This window comes from Podarcis vaucheri, assembly GCF_965113315.1.
Source record: "Podarcis vaucheri genome assembly, chromosome: 4".
NCBI lineage: Eukaryota > Metazoa > Chordata > Lepidosauria > Squamata > Lacertidae > Podarcis > Podarcis vaucheri.
The window spans coordinates 23,124,515-23,142,789 of NC_138762.1; the positions used below are offsets into that span (position 1 = coordinate 23,124,515).

Here is an 18,275-nt window from a genome sequence, read left to right on the forward strand (position 1 = left end):
CCCATTCACTTCCCTCTTCATATTAAAGGAAAGTTAATTCAGTGCCACTGGGAAAAACAGGATTTGGGACTGCTTTGAAATTGGATCTGGGTCCATTTCTACATTTAATTAAATAGTTCCTAGGAATCAGTAATGCTCAGCTTTTCCATTTCTGGAAGGCAGGTATCTATTTATTAGTAACTCTTTCCCGCATGGCATGCTTTAATAAAACATTTGGCAATTTGCTTAGTGTCCTCTGGTTTTGTATGTTCCTGTGCTTCATTTGATGCAGTGCTATTTCATTCATAGACACAGGATATCAGTAGGATTAATCTATACTGCCCAAATCAGCATGTTCTACTTTTAGGAAACAATATGTTCTCTGGTTGTATAGCAGATGTGATTATCTTTTTGTTTTACCTTAATGTGAAAAAAATGAATTTGCTGTTAGTGGGGGTTTATTTAAAAAGCTGATATAAAAATAGAGAGCTTTAGTTAACATTTATGTAACGTAATAATTCTTATTTTAATGATGTAGAGAACTAGATCACCTGCCGTGTTCTTAAATTACAAAGTCTAAAAGGGGGAGGATAAATATGTGATTTAATTATTGGAATGTTAAAGAACTGTATCGAATCAGGAACACCTAGTCTAAACCCAGACCCAAGAAACACCCCCTGATAATTCCACAAAATGATTCATAACAGACCCCAGATCCACATAATGAATACAAATTAGTCCTTTCTTGAAAGTACATGCCAGCCTTCCCCAATCTGGTGTTTTGGACTGCAATTCCCATCATCCCTGACCGGCCATGCTGCCTAGAACTGATGGACATTGTAGTCCAAAACATCTAGGCTAGTATTCAAGAGTAGAACAGAGAGGGAGCTATTCCATTTGTGTTTTATGAGCGTTCCTTGCTAGCACTAGCAAAACCCCTTGGGTGGTATTCAACTAAGCGTTGCTCAGCATAGATCCACTGAACATAATAAACATAACTGAGTTAGATCTATTAATTGCAATGCATCTGCTCTGAGTTAGTTGAATAACCCTCTGGATGGCATCAGGTTGCAGATATTATGGACAACATCTCTGCTTCTTTTTCTCTCCCTTGTAATATGTTGAAACACCCAGGTGCATTTATCTGCTAATTCAGTGTTTTGGGGGTATTGGCTGATTAAAGAAATAATAGTAGTAGTAGTTAATTAAATTTGTAAACCGCCCTATACCCACAGGTCTCAGGGCGGTTCACAGGATGAAATCAGAAAATACAAAACAAAAACAAAAACAACCCAATAACACTTTCCCTCAACACATTTTAAAACGGCATAGGATGTCCATCATCCAAAGGCCTGGTTAAAGAGGAACGTTTTTGCCTGGTGCTTAAAGGTATATAATGAAGGCACATACTTGATTTACAGTACAAATCCTATACATGTCTCTTCAGAAGTAAGCCCCATTGAGGTTTGGGGAGCTTACTCTCAGATAAGTGGGTTTAGCATTGCACCTGGGAGTAAGTCCTGTTGAACTCAATGGAGCTTACTTCTGAGGAAATACGTATAAAATTGGAGTGTGATGCTGCCAAAGTAAGCACGCTTACTATGGAGTAAATTCTATAGAACACAATGGGATTTAATAGTAAATATGTCTACTGTTGTGCTGTAATTGTACATATTTTAACTGAGTGTTTAATTGCTTTGATTTGCATATGAATAAAAACAGTTGTTAGGAAGAAACAAATATGCTGAAGAAACATGTATACAATCTTGCTGAAGTCAAGCCATTTTAAGCGCAGCTGATTTGAATGGGAAAATTAATATTTTGCTTAAATTCTTGATACTGAAATTAATGGGATTTTGGAAGTGCTTTGGTTGGATCAGACGTTTCTGTTTTGCTTTTAGAATATTTAGCAAGCTACTCTCTATAAAATAGCTGCAGCATCTAGCTGCTAAACTACTGTTGGTTTGTTCACATGTGAACAAGTTTGTTGACATTTACAGAACCCCTTCCTCATTGTTAATCTGGATGGACAGTTCATCCCCATTCTATATGAGGATGGGACTAACTTCAGCCTATCCTGCTTCCATGTGGGTTTAAAATGGAGATTCTTTTAAAATCCGCATGACCATAAGAACATGAGACGAGCTGGATCAGGTCTTTGAATTCCAAGGCCTTTTTTAAAAGCTCCAAAATCAGTCATGCACCTGCCACAGGCTGCTTGCTAGTGCATTTTTGAATTGCAATGAAGCAATCCCTCACCCCCCAGAGCAACAGGACTATGACAAGAAAAATACATGAGTGTCCCCCATTTTTTACATCCATGGCATCCATGTTTTTTCTGCTCTCTTGGATGCTGAAGGGGAGGGCAGGGAGAGTTCCTGGCTGAAGAACACCAATACCAACTTTACCTATATAAGTCACAGAGACTGAAACTAACCTCCGCCGATCACAGACCATAGCAAAACTTTTGTCAGGGCTTTGACGTATGCTAGAGCAGCTTCAGAACTGGGCCATGCAAGCTTGGGCAGGAGAGGCTAATCTGTTTAACTATACAAGAAGCCTGCAAAGGTCAGGGAGGGTCTATGTTGGTGCTCAGATAGATGAGCTAAGAAGGAACATTGGTTGTAACCAGTTCAGCTCCAGGTCTTGACCAATAGGTTCAGGCTGCACAGCACTTAGCCGAAAAAGTGTGGAGAACTTGGTTCTATATTTGCCAAACATAGAGGTGTAAATTGCCTTCCCACTGAATCCCATGGAATGTTTTATTATATATGACAAGGCAAATGATTATTATTATTTGCAAGACTGACCTTCAAACCTTTGATAAATGTCTTTTCTATACTTTAGCAAATGCTTTGAAGTTCTCTGGGAAGTGCAAGATTATTTTTTCTGAGTATAAATTAAGCATAGAGACAATAAATTTCCTTTTCAAAAAATAAAAAAGACCATTCCCTAGTTTCTAATTATGAGCTGTGTAATAGCAAGTTTGTGAAGGATTTCTCTACACTGATAAATCTGTTGTTGCAAAGCTGTATATTTTAAATGTTAACCATTGTTATAGATATCAGATTTCTGTAAGTAAAGCTTGTACCACTTTGATGATCTATGCTCATATTTTGTTACTAATCATTTGAAATGTGGATTTCCTGTGGAATTATATTTCATAAACCTCCTCCAGAGTGTTCTAATTTTATTGTAATTAGAAACTGCATCAGGCCAAATGGTGGGTGGATATCTTCTCAACACGTGTTTAGTTTTGTAGCCGTTGTGTGGCAGGAATAGAAATCAAAATGGGTTGCCTGATGGAGCCAACAATGGATTATGCATTCATCACATAAACAACCTACTATCTTTTTCGAGTAGTTGTGGCTATGAAGGCCATCATTTGTTGGATCCCTTCACACAACATGGTACTGCGTTTACCCTGCTTTTGCTTCTGATCATCAAGTTTTGAAGGTTTTTGTATTGTTTCGAAGCCTGCTTAACTACAGGGACAAAAGACAATATATATGGGCACATCATGGAAAGCTAAACCTCTCCCAATTACGTTTTTAAGTACCCTAAGTGTGCAGAGTATTATGTCTTGCAAGGCACTATCTCTCTGCTGGATTTTTAGAAATGTTTCAGATATAACAGCTCTGAATGAGTTCCTGCAACTGCAATATTGCCCATGGGAGAAATGGGGTGATCTGATATCATTGCAAAGGAGATAATTCATTTTTTATTTTTATTAATGCTTGGTCTTTCAGCTGCTTTTAGTGACGAGATAGTTGCAGTTGCAAAAGTTTCAAAACTTCCACAAATAAAGGTTGGGTGTACACATGCAAAAGAATGAGCACGGAATGAGGGGGTAGGGGGAATAATGGAGTGAACCACTTCTCACTGTAGGGGTGTGGGGGTAGCTTTTGGTCATCCGAACTGGCAATGCTGTTCTTTCCAAAGGCAAAAGTTGAATACAAAGTGAAACAAGCTTGAAGGTACAGCATACACAAGGGCTGGCATTTTCTGTAAGCTTTGGTTATCACAGTCTGAACATGTAGCGTGTGGCCATTATCTGACCACCATATGGATACATATTAGTGTGTCTCCATGAAAATGAACCCATGCTCCTGTTTAGTTAAACTCCTGGCCATATCGATGCTTTGGCTGTTTATCTAGGTCGATGGTCCTGATATCAATTTGTCTGCATGTTGCAGGAGATTTCTGCAAAGAATAAGTTCTAGGGCACAGTCTCCATTCACCTGGCTAGTACTGTAGGACCTCTCCATCACTAAATGAACTGAGAGTGTGCTGTAGAACAAGCACAATACCTCTGAATCAGCATGCTGCAGAAGAAAATTGGTAAATGTGGGGGAATCTACTTTTCAAGGAAGAGGCTATTATTGATCTTTTAATTGAGAATCCCATAATAAGCTTCCGGAGAACCCCAGAAGCCGCAAGAACACATAAAAACAACCATAATTGGTAGCGTTGTGCTCCAAATGATGAATGTTATCTGGTTTACACAATATTGACCTTGGGAGCCCATTATTTTCATTGAAGACGGAATGAAAGTTTTCTTGCTTTCCAGATAATTCCAGCATCATAGTCCCAGTAAATATCTGAGTCGTTCCTATTTTGGCTATGTATTATTGCATAATCTATTTGGACAGGACACAAATGTAGGGGGCTGCTATGGTTATCCTTTGAAGGCACAACATTTGCCAACTGTTGTCACAGCTCAGCCCAAATGAGAGTTGATGAGAAACTACTGGCAAATGGTGACTTTAATGGCAACAACCTCTGTGTCTTTTATCTGGTCATCAGATGTAAGTGATGCGGCACTACCAAACACCCACCTTTTTAAATGAAATCTTAAATCTCTAATATTAGAACTGATACATTGGGTAATGCAGGGATGCTGCTACATAAGGTATTGAAAACACAAAGAAAAGGCATTGACACAGTGTCAAAATGAAGATGTACCATGGTGAAAATACCATCTTCCCGAAATATTTCTCCATTTGCCTATAATGGTTACAATGACTTTTCTGTGTTAGCTTATGACGTAATAATATATAATTTTCCATTCCGCCCTGCATTTTTCACAGGCAGAATCATTTCCATTTCACTGCAATTCATGTTCTGCCAAAAACGACGTTAATTCACCTTGCTGTCTACTGGGGGGAATGGTGTTTACACGATTAATTATATAACTTGTGTGATTTACATAAATAATTGTGTAATTTATGTAATCCCATTGTCTTTACATGTTCCACTCATTTCAGTGCAAAGAAAACACAACACATATATGGCGGCGGGAGGGGGTAATCAATCTGTGGTTTCAAACCACAACAGCAACGGTGACCACCAGTCGCATTCGCTATCCTGAACATAGGATGAATCAGTGAACATTGCCATCTTCCACTCCCTTTTTCATTGTCATCAGAATTCGCACACATCGCTGCTTAGAACTCATTATTTGGGTTCAGGGCGTTCCAAATTCAACACAAAACAAAATGCCCTCTTGAAAAAAGAACATGGGGGAGCCTTTAAGAGCAGACAGTACTGGTCCATATGGACCACTCCCCAAACTTGATAAAAGGCAACTGCATATATGTTCAGATTGCATTCAAAAATGGTACCTTTGAAATGCCATGTAAATCTCCACATGGTGCTTGGATTTTTGACTTAATGCACTATTTGGAACTCCCCCCCCCCCGGCTACATGTGGGGAAGGAGAAATGATCTCACAACCACATTTGAGAACTTGGGGGGGGAGAGCTTTAGGAGGAAAGAGAGGGAAACAGCTTTAGGAGAGCAATGAGGCACGTGGGAAAAGAAGCACTATGATGGTTGACCTCATTTGTTTTGAAGATTGATTGCAGCAAATTAAACTATAAGTCAAAGAACAGAATTCTGAATCTCCAAGGAACAGAATTTGAATCTACAGATCTGAGTCTTTGGATGCAATCTTTCCTTATGTTTCACTTAAATGGAGGACTGTGTGATTGAAATTTGCACACTAATCAGCTAAGGTGTGGTTGATTAATTGGTATGGGTTGATTTTAATCAACAGGGCTGTGGATGAATGGCATGCTTGTTTACTTATTTTTTAGTTCTCTTTAAGTTCTGCTTGTATTGATTCTATAGGGAATGAAAATAAAAAAATATTAAAACATTCCTAATGGTGGGTTGGATCCAGAGATGTACTCAGCAGGTATTTGCTGGCTCAGGAGGAAAGAGAGAAATAGGCTATCTCCACTGATTATGCCTTCAGCCCTCTTTGCTCCCTGAAAAACTGTAGAGGGTTGGCCAATCCTCCAGAGCAGCATTAAACATAGTGCAGGGGGGCAGGGCTCCCCTATCTCTGCCATGGAGCCTCTGCTGGATCTTGGAGCCTTCCATGAACAGAAGGAGAAAGGCCTGTCTGGATCCGACCCAGTGAGTGCTATTTTGCTTATTGAATTATAAGGGGTAGCTGATGCTTCCTTCAGCGTATTGAAAAGGCACCTATACCCAGGGGTGTTTTTTGAGTAAAATTATTCCAATACAAATCAATAAATTATCCATATAAACAAAGGTGTTAAAATATGGTTGTAAATAAATTGATTTTTAAAGCAACTGGTCCATTAATTTTGTCATCCTTTTTATGTGCCCAAGGATTAAAAAAAATTCTAAATTGGGTTTTGGATTTCAACTGGACAAGTGTATGTCATATGTTGCAAATCTGATAGATGATAGATAGATGATAGATAGATAGATAGATGATAGATAGATAGATAGATAGATAGATAGATAGATAGATAGATAGATGATAGATAGATAGATATAGATTTCCTATGGATTTCTTTTTTCCATTTTGTGATCAGTTCAATAATATCTGATGTGACCTTTCGATATGACACAGCTGGTGGTAAATAACATGTACATTTGGACAAGCTATGCTATGTGTTTATCTTTTACAGTTCTCCTTCTTTCATTGTAGGAAGCCCCATATGTTATGTGGAAAAAAAACAGAGAACTGTTTGAAGGGAATGACAAGTATGAAGGATACTGTGTAGACCTGGCATCAGAAATTGCAAAGCATATTGGCATCAAGTACAAAATTGCTATTGTTCCTGATGGAAAATACGGAGCAAGGGATCCAAACACAAAAATCTGGAATGGGATGGTGGGAGAACTGGTGTATGGGGTAAGCATATCTATTTTTGATGCCAACTTTTGCATCAACTTTTCATGAGTGTAGTTGTCATGTAGGGTTATATACGTCCCAGCGATTGTCTGGCTCTTTTCTTGGCAAATGTTGACATATGAATGTTGACAATCCCTGATGAATAATCTAAATATTACCTCCGAGCTGTAATAGACATGCAGGTGGCACACCACAACCTCTTTTATAAACTGTGCATGTATGTTCAGGAAATGCTTCGCTTGGAAAGAAAATTGCATTTCCATGCTGGAAGGGACATTAAAACAATTTCCCTGTTGATGGATCATTTCTCAGAACATTTAAACTAGTGAGTGTGAACGTTCTCTTTTAATCACTTAGAAAATATGGAAATGCATCTTGACACTACAAGTGAACTACTGAGGTATGAAAGTGTAGACTGAAAAGCAGAATGATAAGGCCGCCCCCACCTTCTCATTGCTGGGCAGAGCTGCAGCTCAACTGGTGGAGATAATGGTTCGAATACAAAAGCTCCCCAGTTCAATCCTGGCAACTCTAGAACTGGAAAAGACTCTGATCTGAAGCTTATCAGTGTAGACCGCAATGAGCAGTGGTTGGACCAGTGCTTCCCCCCCCCAAAAAAAATGTTTAGGGGTACTCTCATTTCGACTCAAGAAAATCACCGTTTTATAGTTCAAATAGAGGAAAAATAAATACAGTAAATGAACAAAAGTACAAAGATTCACAAAATGTTTAGGGATATGTGTACCCCCCAGAAAAACAGCACTGGGTTGGACTATGTATAAGGCAGCTTCGGGTGCTCCTATTCTGGTTTCAGCAAACAGCCAAGACTCTTTCATCTGATAAGCTTCTCAGCAGCAAAGGTTTGGTTCCAACAATCTCTGTGCTGTGTGGACAGGAGCCCTGCTCTGCTGTTTAGGAAGAGTGGAGAGAAGAGAGGAATTTTCATTTATCAGCATAACTTTGCGAGCAGGGCCGGAGATGCTTTGAAGACTGGGTGGTTCACTGAGTGACTGAGGATGGTTGGGAGGTGATCATATAACCATAGAATTGTAGAGTTGGAAGGGACCACAAAGATCATCCAGTTCAATTCCCTGCGATGCAGGAATCTTTTTTTGTCCAGCGTGGGACTCAAACCCACAACCCTGAAGGGTCTCATGCTCTACCGACTGACCTATCATCTGATGTCCTTACACTTTTGAATATACCAGTGTATGAGAAAGCAGTATCATTTTTGGAACAGTCCTCAACCTATGATGATCCTTCACTTTAGCCAAACCCATTTTTGGTTCACTCCCAAACACAAATTGGAGGCAAGCAGTGAAATCCTTGTAACAATACCCAAAGCTTGTTTTTTATTTATTCGAATTCAAATATATTTTCATTTTATATTGGTAGGCAGCACAATCCAATGCTTATTTACTCCAAAGAAAAATCCATCTTATTCCTGGGTATTTGTGGATAGGATTGCAGACTATGTCTTAAATTTTAAACACACTTGCAATGCATGAATCTTTTGCTCAACGTGGGGCTCAAACCCACAACCCTGAGATTAAGGGGTCTCATGCTCTACCAACTGAGATATCTAAAGAACACTGTCCTGCAGAGCTAGGGGATCCTTGCTGTTTTTCTGATGAATCTAGATGACTAAAATATTATCTGCACAACACTATAATCTTTAGTGATGAGCTTATTCATCAAAACACTTTCTAGTGATGAATGCAATTAGCTACCTTTTGCAGGTGTTCTCAAAATCTCCAGCAGTCAACTCTGGTTAAATATTCATTCTTCTGCCATAGAATGTTATCCACTCACTGCATGATGAATAAGGAGGTCATTGCCCATTCCTGTCAAAGTCTAACAAAGAGTGAGACTCTGAAGTTCAAGTAATTTATGCTGCATTTTGTTAAGCTTCCTTGAAAATGAATATTTGAGAAGGAAAAAAGAGAATGTGAATTAAGCCATTGAAACAGGCGGCAGCATTCAAGAGGTTCCACACTTTACACCATGCCTTTTTATTGGATATCCATATTTTCTTTATTGCTTAGTCAAAATGGGAAATGCTGATAATGAGCCTTGCTCATTCTGATAAATGGAGCCATGCACTCTTCAAAGACCAGAGCTTTCCAAACTTTTCATGTTGGTGTAACACTTTTTAGACATATCATTTCACGACACAATTTTACTAGGAAACCGGAGGTTAAACTAACCCCTTATAAAAGCATTTGCATGTGTCAGAGCTGCCCGAGGTCCCAGCTCACAAAGGACCAATGCCAGTTCGTTGTTATATACAAAAGTCTTTATTGAAGTTCAGTTTCGCTTTCACAACCGCAGCGTGCAGCTCTACGTCTGAAACTCTAGACTGCCGAAGCTCCGTCTGAGTCTCCTCCCCCCAGACACCAGTTTAAGACTCTAGCCTTGCTCCACCTCTTCCTTTGCTCTTTCCTCCTCTGGCTCCGCCTGTCAGCTGGGGTCTCGCCCTTCCTAGACTCTTCTGACGCTGAGTCCCCTGAGTCTTCCCCCTGCCTCCGGCGGGCTTTAGGACCTGGTTCCCAATCCGGGTTTTCTGCTGTCCCACGCGCCTGTACATTCGAACTTAGCGTGCGCGCCCAGCCGGCAACCTTCCTCCTGACCGTTACACTGCTCCTGTCACTGCTTCCCCCTTCGGGGAGGCTAGCTGGACCTGACCTTCCCTCACTCTCCGATAGAGGCGTGGTCAGCCCTGACTCATCTTCTCTCCCTGCTGGAGGAGACGCTGGCCCTGACACATGGGACTCTTCCCCCCCCACTACGCTCTGGTGGGGAAGCTGGTCCTGATCTCCCGCTGCTGCTTTGGGAGTCCCCACTGGCCCCTTGTTTCTGGTGTGTCCCTCCTGGGACCCCCCTTGCCCTGACCATCGGCGCCTCCTTCTGGGAATCTTCTGATTCGCTGGAGAAGCTCATGGAATCTCTCGGGTCACTGCCATACTCCCCCACGCTGCCCTCAGATTCTTCCCCTTCGCTCTCCATTCCCTCTCTCCCCTGTACCTCTGTTCCTGAGCCCCTGACAGCATGACACACCTACACACTGCAGCCGACACACTAATGTGTCACGACACACAGTTTGGAAAGCTCTGTTCTAGACACTGTTAAAGCTCTTCAGTTCTGACGGCACTGGCTGCAGTCCAAAGCCCCATGGAACTCCAGGCTGCACACACAAATGGCTCCACAAGCAAGGTAACATTTGAGTGTGCTTTGTAAACACAGTGGGAATGTACATTGTGTGCAGAGAAGTGCTGTACAGGCTAAATCACTGCCTGGCCTCCCATAGGTTAGTTCAAAATAGGCACGATGCTTTAAGTTAGTTCAAGATGAGGTGAGTATTTGAAAAATCAGGTGAAAAGCAAAAAACAAAACCCAGTTCAGTTGGCATGACCTATTTCTATTTCCAGGCAGGTTCAGACCATTCCAGTTCATCCCCTGGATCAGGTGTTTCCCGCCACCGCCAAGACAGAAATAGAGGAAGTGCTCTACTTTTTTCAAGGGATCTGTGTAAAAGTTGGATCTAGCAGAATTAATCTGAGCCTGGAGAAGAACATGGAGCTGAAAGAGGAAGTGAGAAAGACTGTCATTCGTTCAACTTTCTCCTTCAGCTCCAGGTACTTTTCAAGGTTTGTGATCAAAGAGACATTGATGCTACTAATAATAGATTACAGAATGATATTTATGCAATAAGAATACACACATGTGCATGTGTGCGCGCACAGTCCCCTATTCACTTTCTTTGGTATCCATTTTGGCCTTTAGTTTTAAGAGGACAAAAATCTAATGCATCCATTTGTTGCAAAACAATTTGTGCCATTTCGTGTTTCTCTAATCTGTAGTTGTTTGGGTTCTCCTTCTCTTTGCAGAAAGCAGAGATTGCTGTCGCGCCTCTGACCATCACTTTGGTACGAGAGGAGGTTATCGATTTTTCTAAGCCCTTTATGAGTCTGGGCATATCCATTATGATCAAAAAGCCTCAGAAATCTAAACCTGGAGTGTTTTCCTTTCTGGACCCCTTAGCCTATGAGATCTGGATGTGCATAGTCTTTGCCTACATTGGGGTCAGTGTTGTCCTGTTCCTGGTGAGCAGGTTCAGTCCGTATGAGTGGCACACAGAGGAGCCAGAGGACGGCAAAGAAGGGCCCAGTGACCAGCCTCCCAATGAATTTGGCATCTTCAACAGCCTGTGGTTCTCCCTGGGTGCCTTCATGCAGCAAGGATGTGATATTTCTCCCAGGTTGGTATGAAATAATATCTCTGTTTTTAAAAATGTATATTTTATTATCAGCGGTGAGAATACACAATACAGTAAGCAAGAGACAGCCACTTGCTTGCTGATGTTTTAAAATTGATTCTTCTGTTCATTAACGTGTTCTGAGTAATTGTCTCCCTTTCAAATCAGACAGCCATATTGAATCATTTTAAACCTTTTGTACGTTTCAGATTCTTGTAGTTTTTAAAGTTTCATGGATACTCGTTTTATTTTTGCAAAGCAGGGGTTGTGTTAATGGCAATAGGTAGGTACAGCCAATTGGCAACTCCTGGATTGGTACTGGGGGTAAGAATTGTTATGTATATTCTATCTTTAATGCTGCATCTCTATTTTAGATTTGGAATGTACCGTACTTATGTATGTTGTTTGTAAATGTGCACATTTGTGCATAATGTTATGCATAGGTGCGCCACAGCTGGGAAACCCTTACAACTAGGTAACACCAAACTTATTATGGCATATGATCACTCAGGAGCTTGTAGTTTGTGTGTTCTGGCAACTAGACCCGTATGGAAAGCAGAATGGGTCCCCCCAAAACACAGGCGTTGGCCAGCTCTGGTTTGGGATGAAGCCAGCAGCCTCTGTATTATACGAAGACAATATGAAAATGCTTTTCCATTGTTCCCAGTGCATTACAGTTGCTCTGTTTTTCCATTTCTTAAGCCAAAATGCTACTGCTGTGGGAAATCTTTATTTCACTGTTACAGTAGGATCCCTCACCCACCAAGTAAGGTGGAAGCAAGAGATGTCCAGGGCATAGTACAAAGAACTCTAAAACATCTTCTCAAACAAAGAACTTTAAGCTAACTGGTTACATTTTTGTCATAGCATGCAGACATTGATCATGCACACTTATCAACAACTACATTCCTAGACTATCTACCTTCGAAGTAGCCTCTATTCCATTGCCTCAACAGCGGTCCCTCCCTCTTTTCTTCAGCCTTCCTCCCCATCCATCTCACAACTGTCAGGTTGCATAAACATTAGGCATTCCACATGTCCACCCTTGGCCTTGCTCAAATGCAAGCAATCTTCAGACAGCTGCATTGTTTTAAATTATTTCCTCAGACTACCAAAGGTAATATGGAAATGCAGCAGGTGGAACGTAAATTAGAGAATCAGAATTTAGGGTGCAACCATGCTGTACAGAAATCAATATCAAAACCTCCATACAGGAGTACACACTTAGGATACAAAGCAGAGGGTGTTTGTTGGATGTTAGTCCTGCCGAAACTAGGGATTTCATGAGGCCTGGACTGCATTTGAGTAAGTTTCTGTTTTTGTGTTGAAATGTGCATTATTATTTTTCAATAGTGGAGTATTATTTGTCAAACGTGCATACAACTTATGTGAAAAACAAAGCCATTTTGCCATTTTTCTCAGGATCCAAGACACTACCTGAAAGGAGTCCCAATCCATTTCTTATTTCAATAGGACTTAAGCATCACTGACTTTCTCTGAATAAGGACTGTTCTCATTCATTTCTAGGCAAACCTGGCAACAGATAGCAGTGTGTCTGTTTGGGTGTCTATAAAGTCTAGACTTTATAAAGTTAATGGAGTTGAAGGGTTTATATCTAGTACTGCGGTGTAAACAGTTTTCAAAGACAGTCAATTTTGCCGTGAAAATCCAGAGAGTTCTTCCTGATGGCTATCCAATTGGATACATATAGACCATGTTGTCTATAACTTGCTTAGATGTGGCAGGCATCTTTGTGTTGAATTCTTTCATACAATGTCCTAACAAATACAGAGCACAATGGATTCTTTTTAAGCATACCTTGCTAAGTACGTACGAATATGTTCCTGGAATACAGAAGGTAATGTAGCCTAGCTGTTTTAAAAACTTCCAACCTTCACTCAATCCTTTCTACAGACCTATCTGCCAAAGAACCCTGGCACAGTACTTAGGATTCCATCTCAGACCATGTACAGCTGGGTATTTTGAGGCTCACTAACTGAGAATGTGTCCTGCAAGCCATTCAACACCCCCCTTACTGAGAGGAAGATCAGTCGTAGTGGGCAAACTGTCTTTCAAAGAAGTTTTCCTTCAGCGACTGATATTTTCACTCATAAACTTGCAAGGAGCCTTGTTATTCCCCTGAATGCAGTTTGAAAACCACTGAACTCCAGCCGCTGTAGCAGCTGCTTTCTCATTTGAGAAATATAATTAAAACTCAGAGGTATATTGCATTTCTATTTCACTGTATCCTGTATTGAGCACCGGATATCAGGAGAAGCTTGGTTAAACAGAACTTTGGTCCTGTTATGTTTCAGTCCCAGTTACTGCTGCTTGGCGAATAAATTTCCTGCAATAATGGTGTCTCTCACTGTCTCTCTTTCTGTCTCTCTCTCTTTCTCTTTCTCCTTGGCCAAGAGATAGGAAAATATGCATTATCTTATTCATGTTTAGATCTCTCTCAGGTCGCATAGTTGGAGGTGTGTGGTGGTTCTTCACACTCATCATTATTTCATCATATACCGCTAACCTTGCGGCTTTCTTGACTGTTGAGCGAATGGTCTCGCCCATAGAAAGCGCAGAAGACCTTGCCAAACAAACCGAAATTGCATATGGGACACTGGACTCTGGGTCGACGAAAGAATTCTTCAGAGTAAGTTGGCATGCCTACTAGGTTGTCGTTTCCCTTGCTCTACCTGGGAAGCGTTCGGAACGCAGTCGGAATAATGATGCATTATGGAAAATCAGATTTGTGGTCTTGTAGCTCCTACAATATTGACATTACATTTTTTTTAAACTCCAGTGCCACTTGTTGGCGTTTGCAATCATTTTAATTTGTGGCAAATATATTGATCTTGACATGTCAAGCTAGGAACTGCCCTTAGGGACTGTAGAGGCAGAGGTAATTAAGATAGCATTGCTCTGCTAGCTGATTGCAAACCACAGCATGGAGACGAAAGGGAGTGCTGAGTATATATGATGATTCTAAGGGGTCTTTCAGGTTCACTCTTGCTTACGGGTTTTCTGAAGGCACCCTTTGATGAAAAGATGCATAATAATGTAATTCCAGGCACTGGAATGAAGCAAAAGGGCTGCTTTATAAGTCTGTAACTATAAGAGATATTGTTCCAGTCTTTTGCCTAACCACATTCATCCTGTAAAGCTTTCTATTCACGTTACTTTAATTTTGTTTTTCTGCTACAGAAATGTAAAACGTACCCTTTTCTAGAAGCTTGGAAACAGAAATTGCTGGGCATAATTAAGGACTCTTATGTCCCACTGATGCCACTATATGCTTGGCCGTGGAGACTTGAAAGTGTTTAACTTGGACAGGATTGTGTTCATTGCCATTAAATATAGACTCTTAAACACTGGAAACAGACTAGCCGTTGATAGGATAGTTAGGCAAGTGGTGAAATTTCTTACACTCCACCCACACCATACATTTAAAACACTATTGTACCACTTTAAAGGTCCTAGGGAATCCAGGGAACTGTAGTTTGTTTGGGGTGCTGACCTCACAGAACTACAATTCCCAGAATGAACTATAGTCCCCATGATTCTCCATGACTGTTAAAATGGTATAATAGTACTTTATATTGTGTCTTCCATCGCTTTTACCCTTGGCCTTCTGTCCTAAATATGAATAGAACATAGTTCAATGAAACTGTATAAGAACCACCTAACAATGCATGTTTCAGCTGTTTGACACAACCCTTAAGGGAGCTTCTAGAAGGATGTCCTCTCTGAGCCTTGTTATACTTCCAGAGGAATGCAAAAAGGCCTTGGGACAACATGCTCCACAGGGATGTTTTCCTGTGCCACCACCCCGGATGCCAGGACTTGAGCCTGCAGTGGGGTTTGAATGTGAAACTCAAAGGATGCCTGTTGGTGATTCATTGTGTGTGCCATAACCCAGCTCTAGCCAAGAAGGGGAGCTGTAGGCAGATCAGCCATTCTCAAAAGCTAAGCCTCTTAAAACAAGGATATGTCTGAACAGGTGCTCCTCAGACCTACATAAAACTTCCAGGTGAACCACACAATGTTTTCTCATTGGTGTGATTTCTTCTCTTACTCAGCATATGCACGCATTCTACACTGTTGTGTGCCTTGTGAATTTAGTTATTTCTACTACACTAGTGACTTTTTGCCTTAGTGCAGATTCTGAGTCTATTTTTGCCTTCCGTTCACTAGGGAGATAACTGGGCAATAGACAGTTAATAGGTAATGGCCATAGACAGGCCTTTGGCAAATCTATTCAAGGCAGGTCTATCAAGCAAATATTTTGGGCTTGCATCTGACCATAGGAAATGGATATTTAGCTATTAACTGGCTACGTTGGTGCTATTCAGCTGTTTCCTGGCCTTTTCCCTTTATTAGCAGGTCTAGCAGGGCTGATGAATAGCAGAATTGGCCTTTAGATAGCATGAGTAAGAGTTACTTTGCGTGGATTTGATGCTCCCATGTAGTGCCAAATGGCCACCTCTATGAATGATCCAGAGGTGGCTATTTGCACAGGATGTGACCATTCCATGGGGAAAATGCACAGGCTGTACACACAGCAACAGTCTGTGCAACTTTTCTTTCCACAGCCCTGAGTGTAGCCAAATTTTGTTGCTTGCATCAAACCAACCTGTACAAAAGGCTACATTTAGCAATCATTACATTTCCTGCCAGTCATTCTGACACCTCCAATAATTTCTTCTGTTTGTTGTGATTCTGCCTGGAAATGATTTTAACATGGCTGGGCATAAAACTTACGAGCATGTGCGACGGTAAGCAATGTCAGGACTGCAGTATCTTCCTACGAATGACTCGAATGCTATCGAAAGGTATCTCCCCCCCCCCAGAGTGATCAAAAAACACCTGACTCCTGATACATTATGCATTGTGACCTGTTTCTGTGGCGGCCTCGTCCCTTTGCTGCATCTAATCTCCTTTTAATTTCCTTCAGAGATCTAAAATAGCAGTGTATGAAAAGATGTGGGCGTACATGAGCACAACAGACCCGTCCGTGTTCGCTAGGACTACGGCTGAGGGAGTTGCCCGTGTCCGCAAGTCCAAGGGCAAGTTTGCCTTCCTCCTGGAGTCCACCATGAATGAATACATTGAGCAGCGCAAGCCATGTGACACCATGAAAGTGGGAGGAAATCTGGATTCGAAAGGCTATGGCGTAGCCACACCAAAGGGTTCTTCATTAAGGTGGGTGGAATAGTATAACAATATAACATGTGTTGTTATAGTATTCCACCTTCCCTGATGCCCCTGATCTAGTTCTTTTTGTGTTGTTCTGTGGACATGGTATGTTCTTTTTTTTTCTTCCTTTTCCCATTTCACATTTTCGATCGACAAGGAGGTAACGGTTGTACAAATAACATAGTCCACCGAATAGTCACAATTGGTGTATATCTATCAAGGCCATATAAAAAACAAACTGGTCAGGCACTGCTTCCAAGTTTTCCTCAAGACAAAATGTAGCTCCAAGTGCTATTCAGGCTCAACAGGTTTTTTTTTTATTTTACTGAATTACGTGATATTACTGAGTAGATTAGCCTGTCATATTTTGGGTGACCAAACATTAGGTGAGAATCTCCCTGTCCCACCATGATCTCAAAAGGACAGTATTACTGAGTCAAAAACAGCCTCAGTGAGTCCTTTGTTAAAGTGTCTTTTTGTGCATAAAATATTTTAAAACCTTGCTGCCTTTATTCCCAGCTTTATTACTGACTTCAAAGCCACCATTTTTTAAATAAACTTTTTAAGAATTGGGATGCAAAATTATACCGCATGAACTTGAAGCATCATACAGTACAATTCTATGTGTTTCAACTCAGAAGTAAGTCCCAATGGGTTTGATCTGGCTTACTCCCAAGTAAGTGGACACTAGATTGCAACTTTAGACGGGAATGCCATGCACACCTACCTGGGAGTAAGCCCCACTGAAAAATAGGAGACTTCATTCTGAGTAAACATGCATGAGATTTTCCTGCATGTCTTTCTTTTACATACAAAGATGCAAATATCTTCCCCACCCCTAACAAATCAGTTTGATTCCCAAGTTGTGTTGATGTATGCTGACGATGGAATCTCATAAATCCTTTTGAATTCTGAAAACAGTGGCAGCTTTGCACAGTTTAGGGTTATCGTATAGTTTGAATGAAAAATTAAAATGCCTCGTTTTACAGTGTGTGGAACGTGGATAATCTCCCCAACCTGCTGCATTCCAGTTACTGTTGGACTACAAGTCCCATAATCCATGCTGACTGGAACTGATGGGACTTGGACTCCAAAACACTTGGAGGATTACAGACTGGGGAAGGCCGAGCTAGGAAAAATGTGTAATGACAGAATGTGTCCACAAAATGCCCAGATTTCCCCTCTAGCAGCTTCAAATCTTCAGGCTTTAAGAAGCCCCTAGTTTCACCAAGGGCTACTGGGGGATTTGGGAACATTGCATTTCCTGTGGAATCCTTGTGACCTGGTATGCTACATAGGGCCATGATGTGCACCAGCGAAGTAAAGAGAGAGGTCTCTCCATCCACCTCCAAATTCACTCCACCTTCTCAAAACAATGGACTAATGTAATAGTTCTCTGGTGATGGCATCATACTTCTGCAAGTAAGGAGGCAGGAGGAAGGAAGTAATGACACTCTGGGAGGAGCAAGCAGAGATGGCTGAAGAGAAGTGTTGGATCACGAGGTGGGATGGGTGTTGGTTTGTGGGCACTTTATTTCTGAATTCGGCTTGGCTTGAAAATAAGCCCAGTTTTGGGGGAAATAGCTTGGCTCATTTTCCAAGGCAATCTTACAAGAGCTGTGGTGAGCTCAGTGTGTAGGAGCCCATCTAAATGAGTTGCTGGGGGAATCTGTG

The 18,275-nt window shown here is 41.2% G+C and overlaps 2 protein-coding genes across 6 annotated transcripts in view; one reads left to right on the forward strand and one right to left on the reverse strand.

Moving 5' to 3' along the window:
* Positions 1-18,275, forward strand: part of GRIA4 (glutamate ionotropic receptor AMPA type subunit 4) — a 252,480-nt gene that overhangs the window by 210,095 nt on the left and 24,110 nt on the right. For all 5 annotated transcript variants that reach the window (XR_014218747.1, XM_082219125.1, XM_082219126.1 and 2 more), the window contains exons 10-13: positions 6,947-7,153; positions 11,041-11,411; positions 13,860-14,058; positions 16,360-16,607. Coding sequence is in view for 4 of the 5 variants with exons in the window: in XM_082219125.1 (XP_082075251.1) it covers positions 6,947-7,153; positions 11,041-11,411; positions 13,860-14,058; positions 16,360-16,607 (1,025 nt within the window). In the remaining variant the exon portion in view is untranslated. The remainder of the gene's footprint in view (positions 1-6,946; positions 7,154-11,040; positions 11,412-13,859; positions 14,059-16,359; positions 16,608-18,275) is intronic.
* Positions 1-18,275, reverse strand: part of GUCY1A2 (guanylate cyclase 1 soluble subunit alpha 2) — a 550,449-nt gene that overhangs the window by 171,816 nt on the left and 360,358 nt on the right. The window lies entirely within an intron of this gene.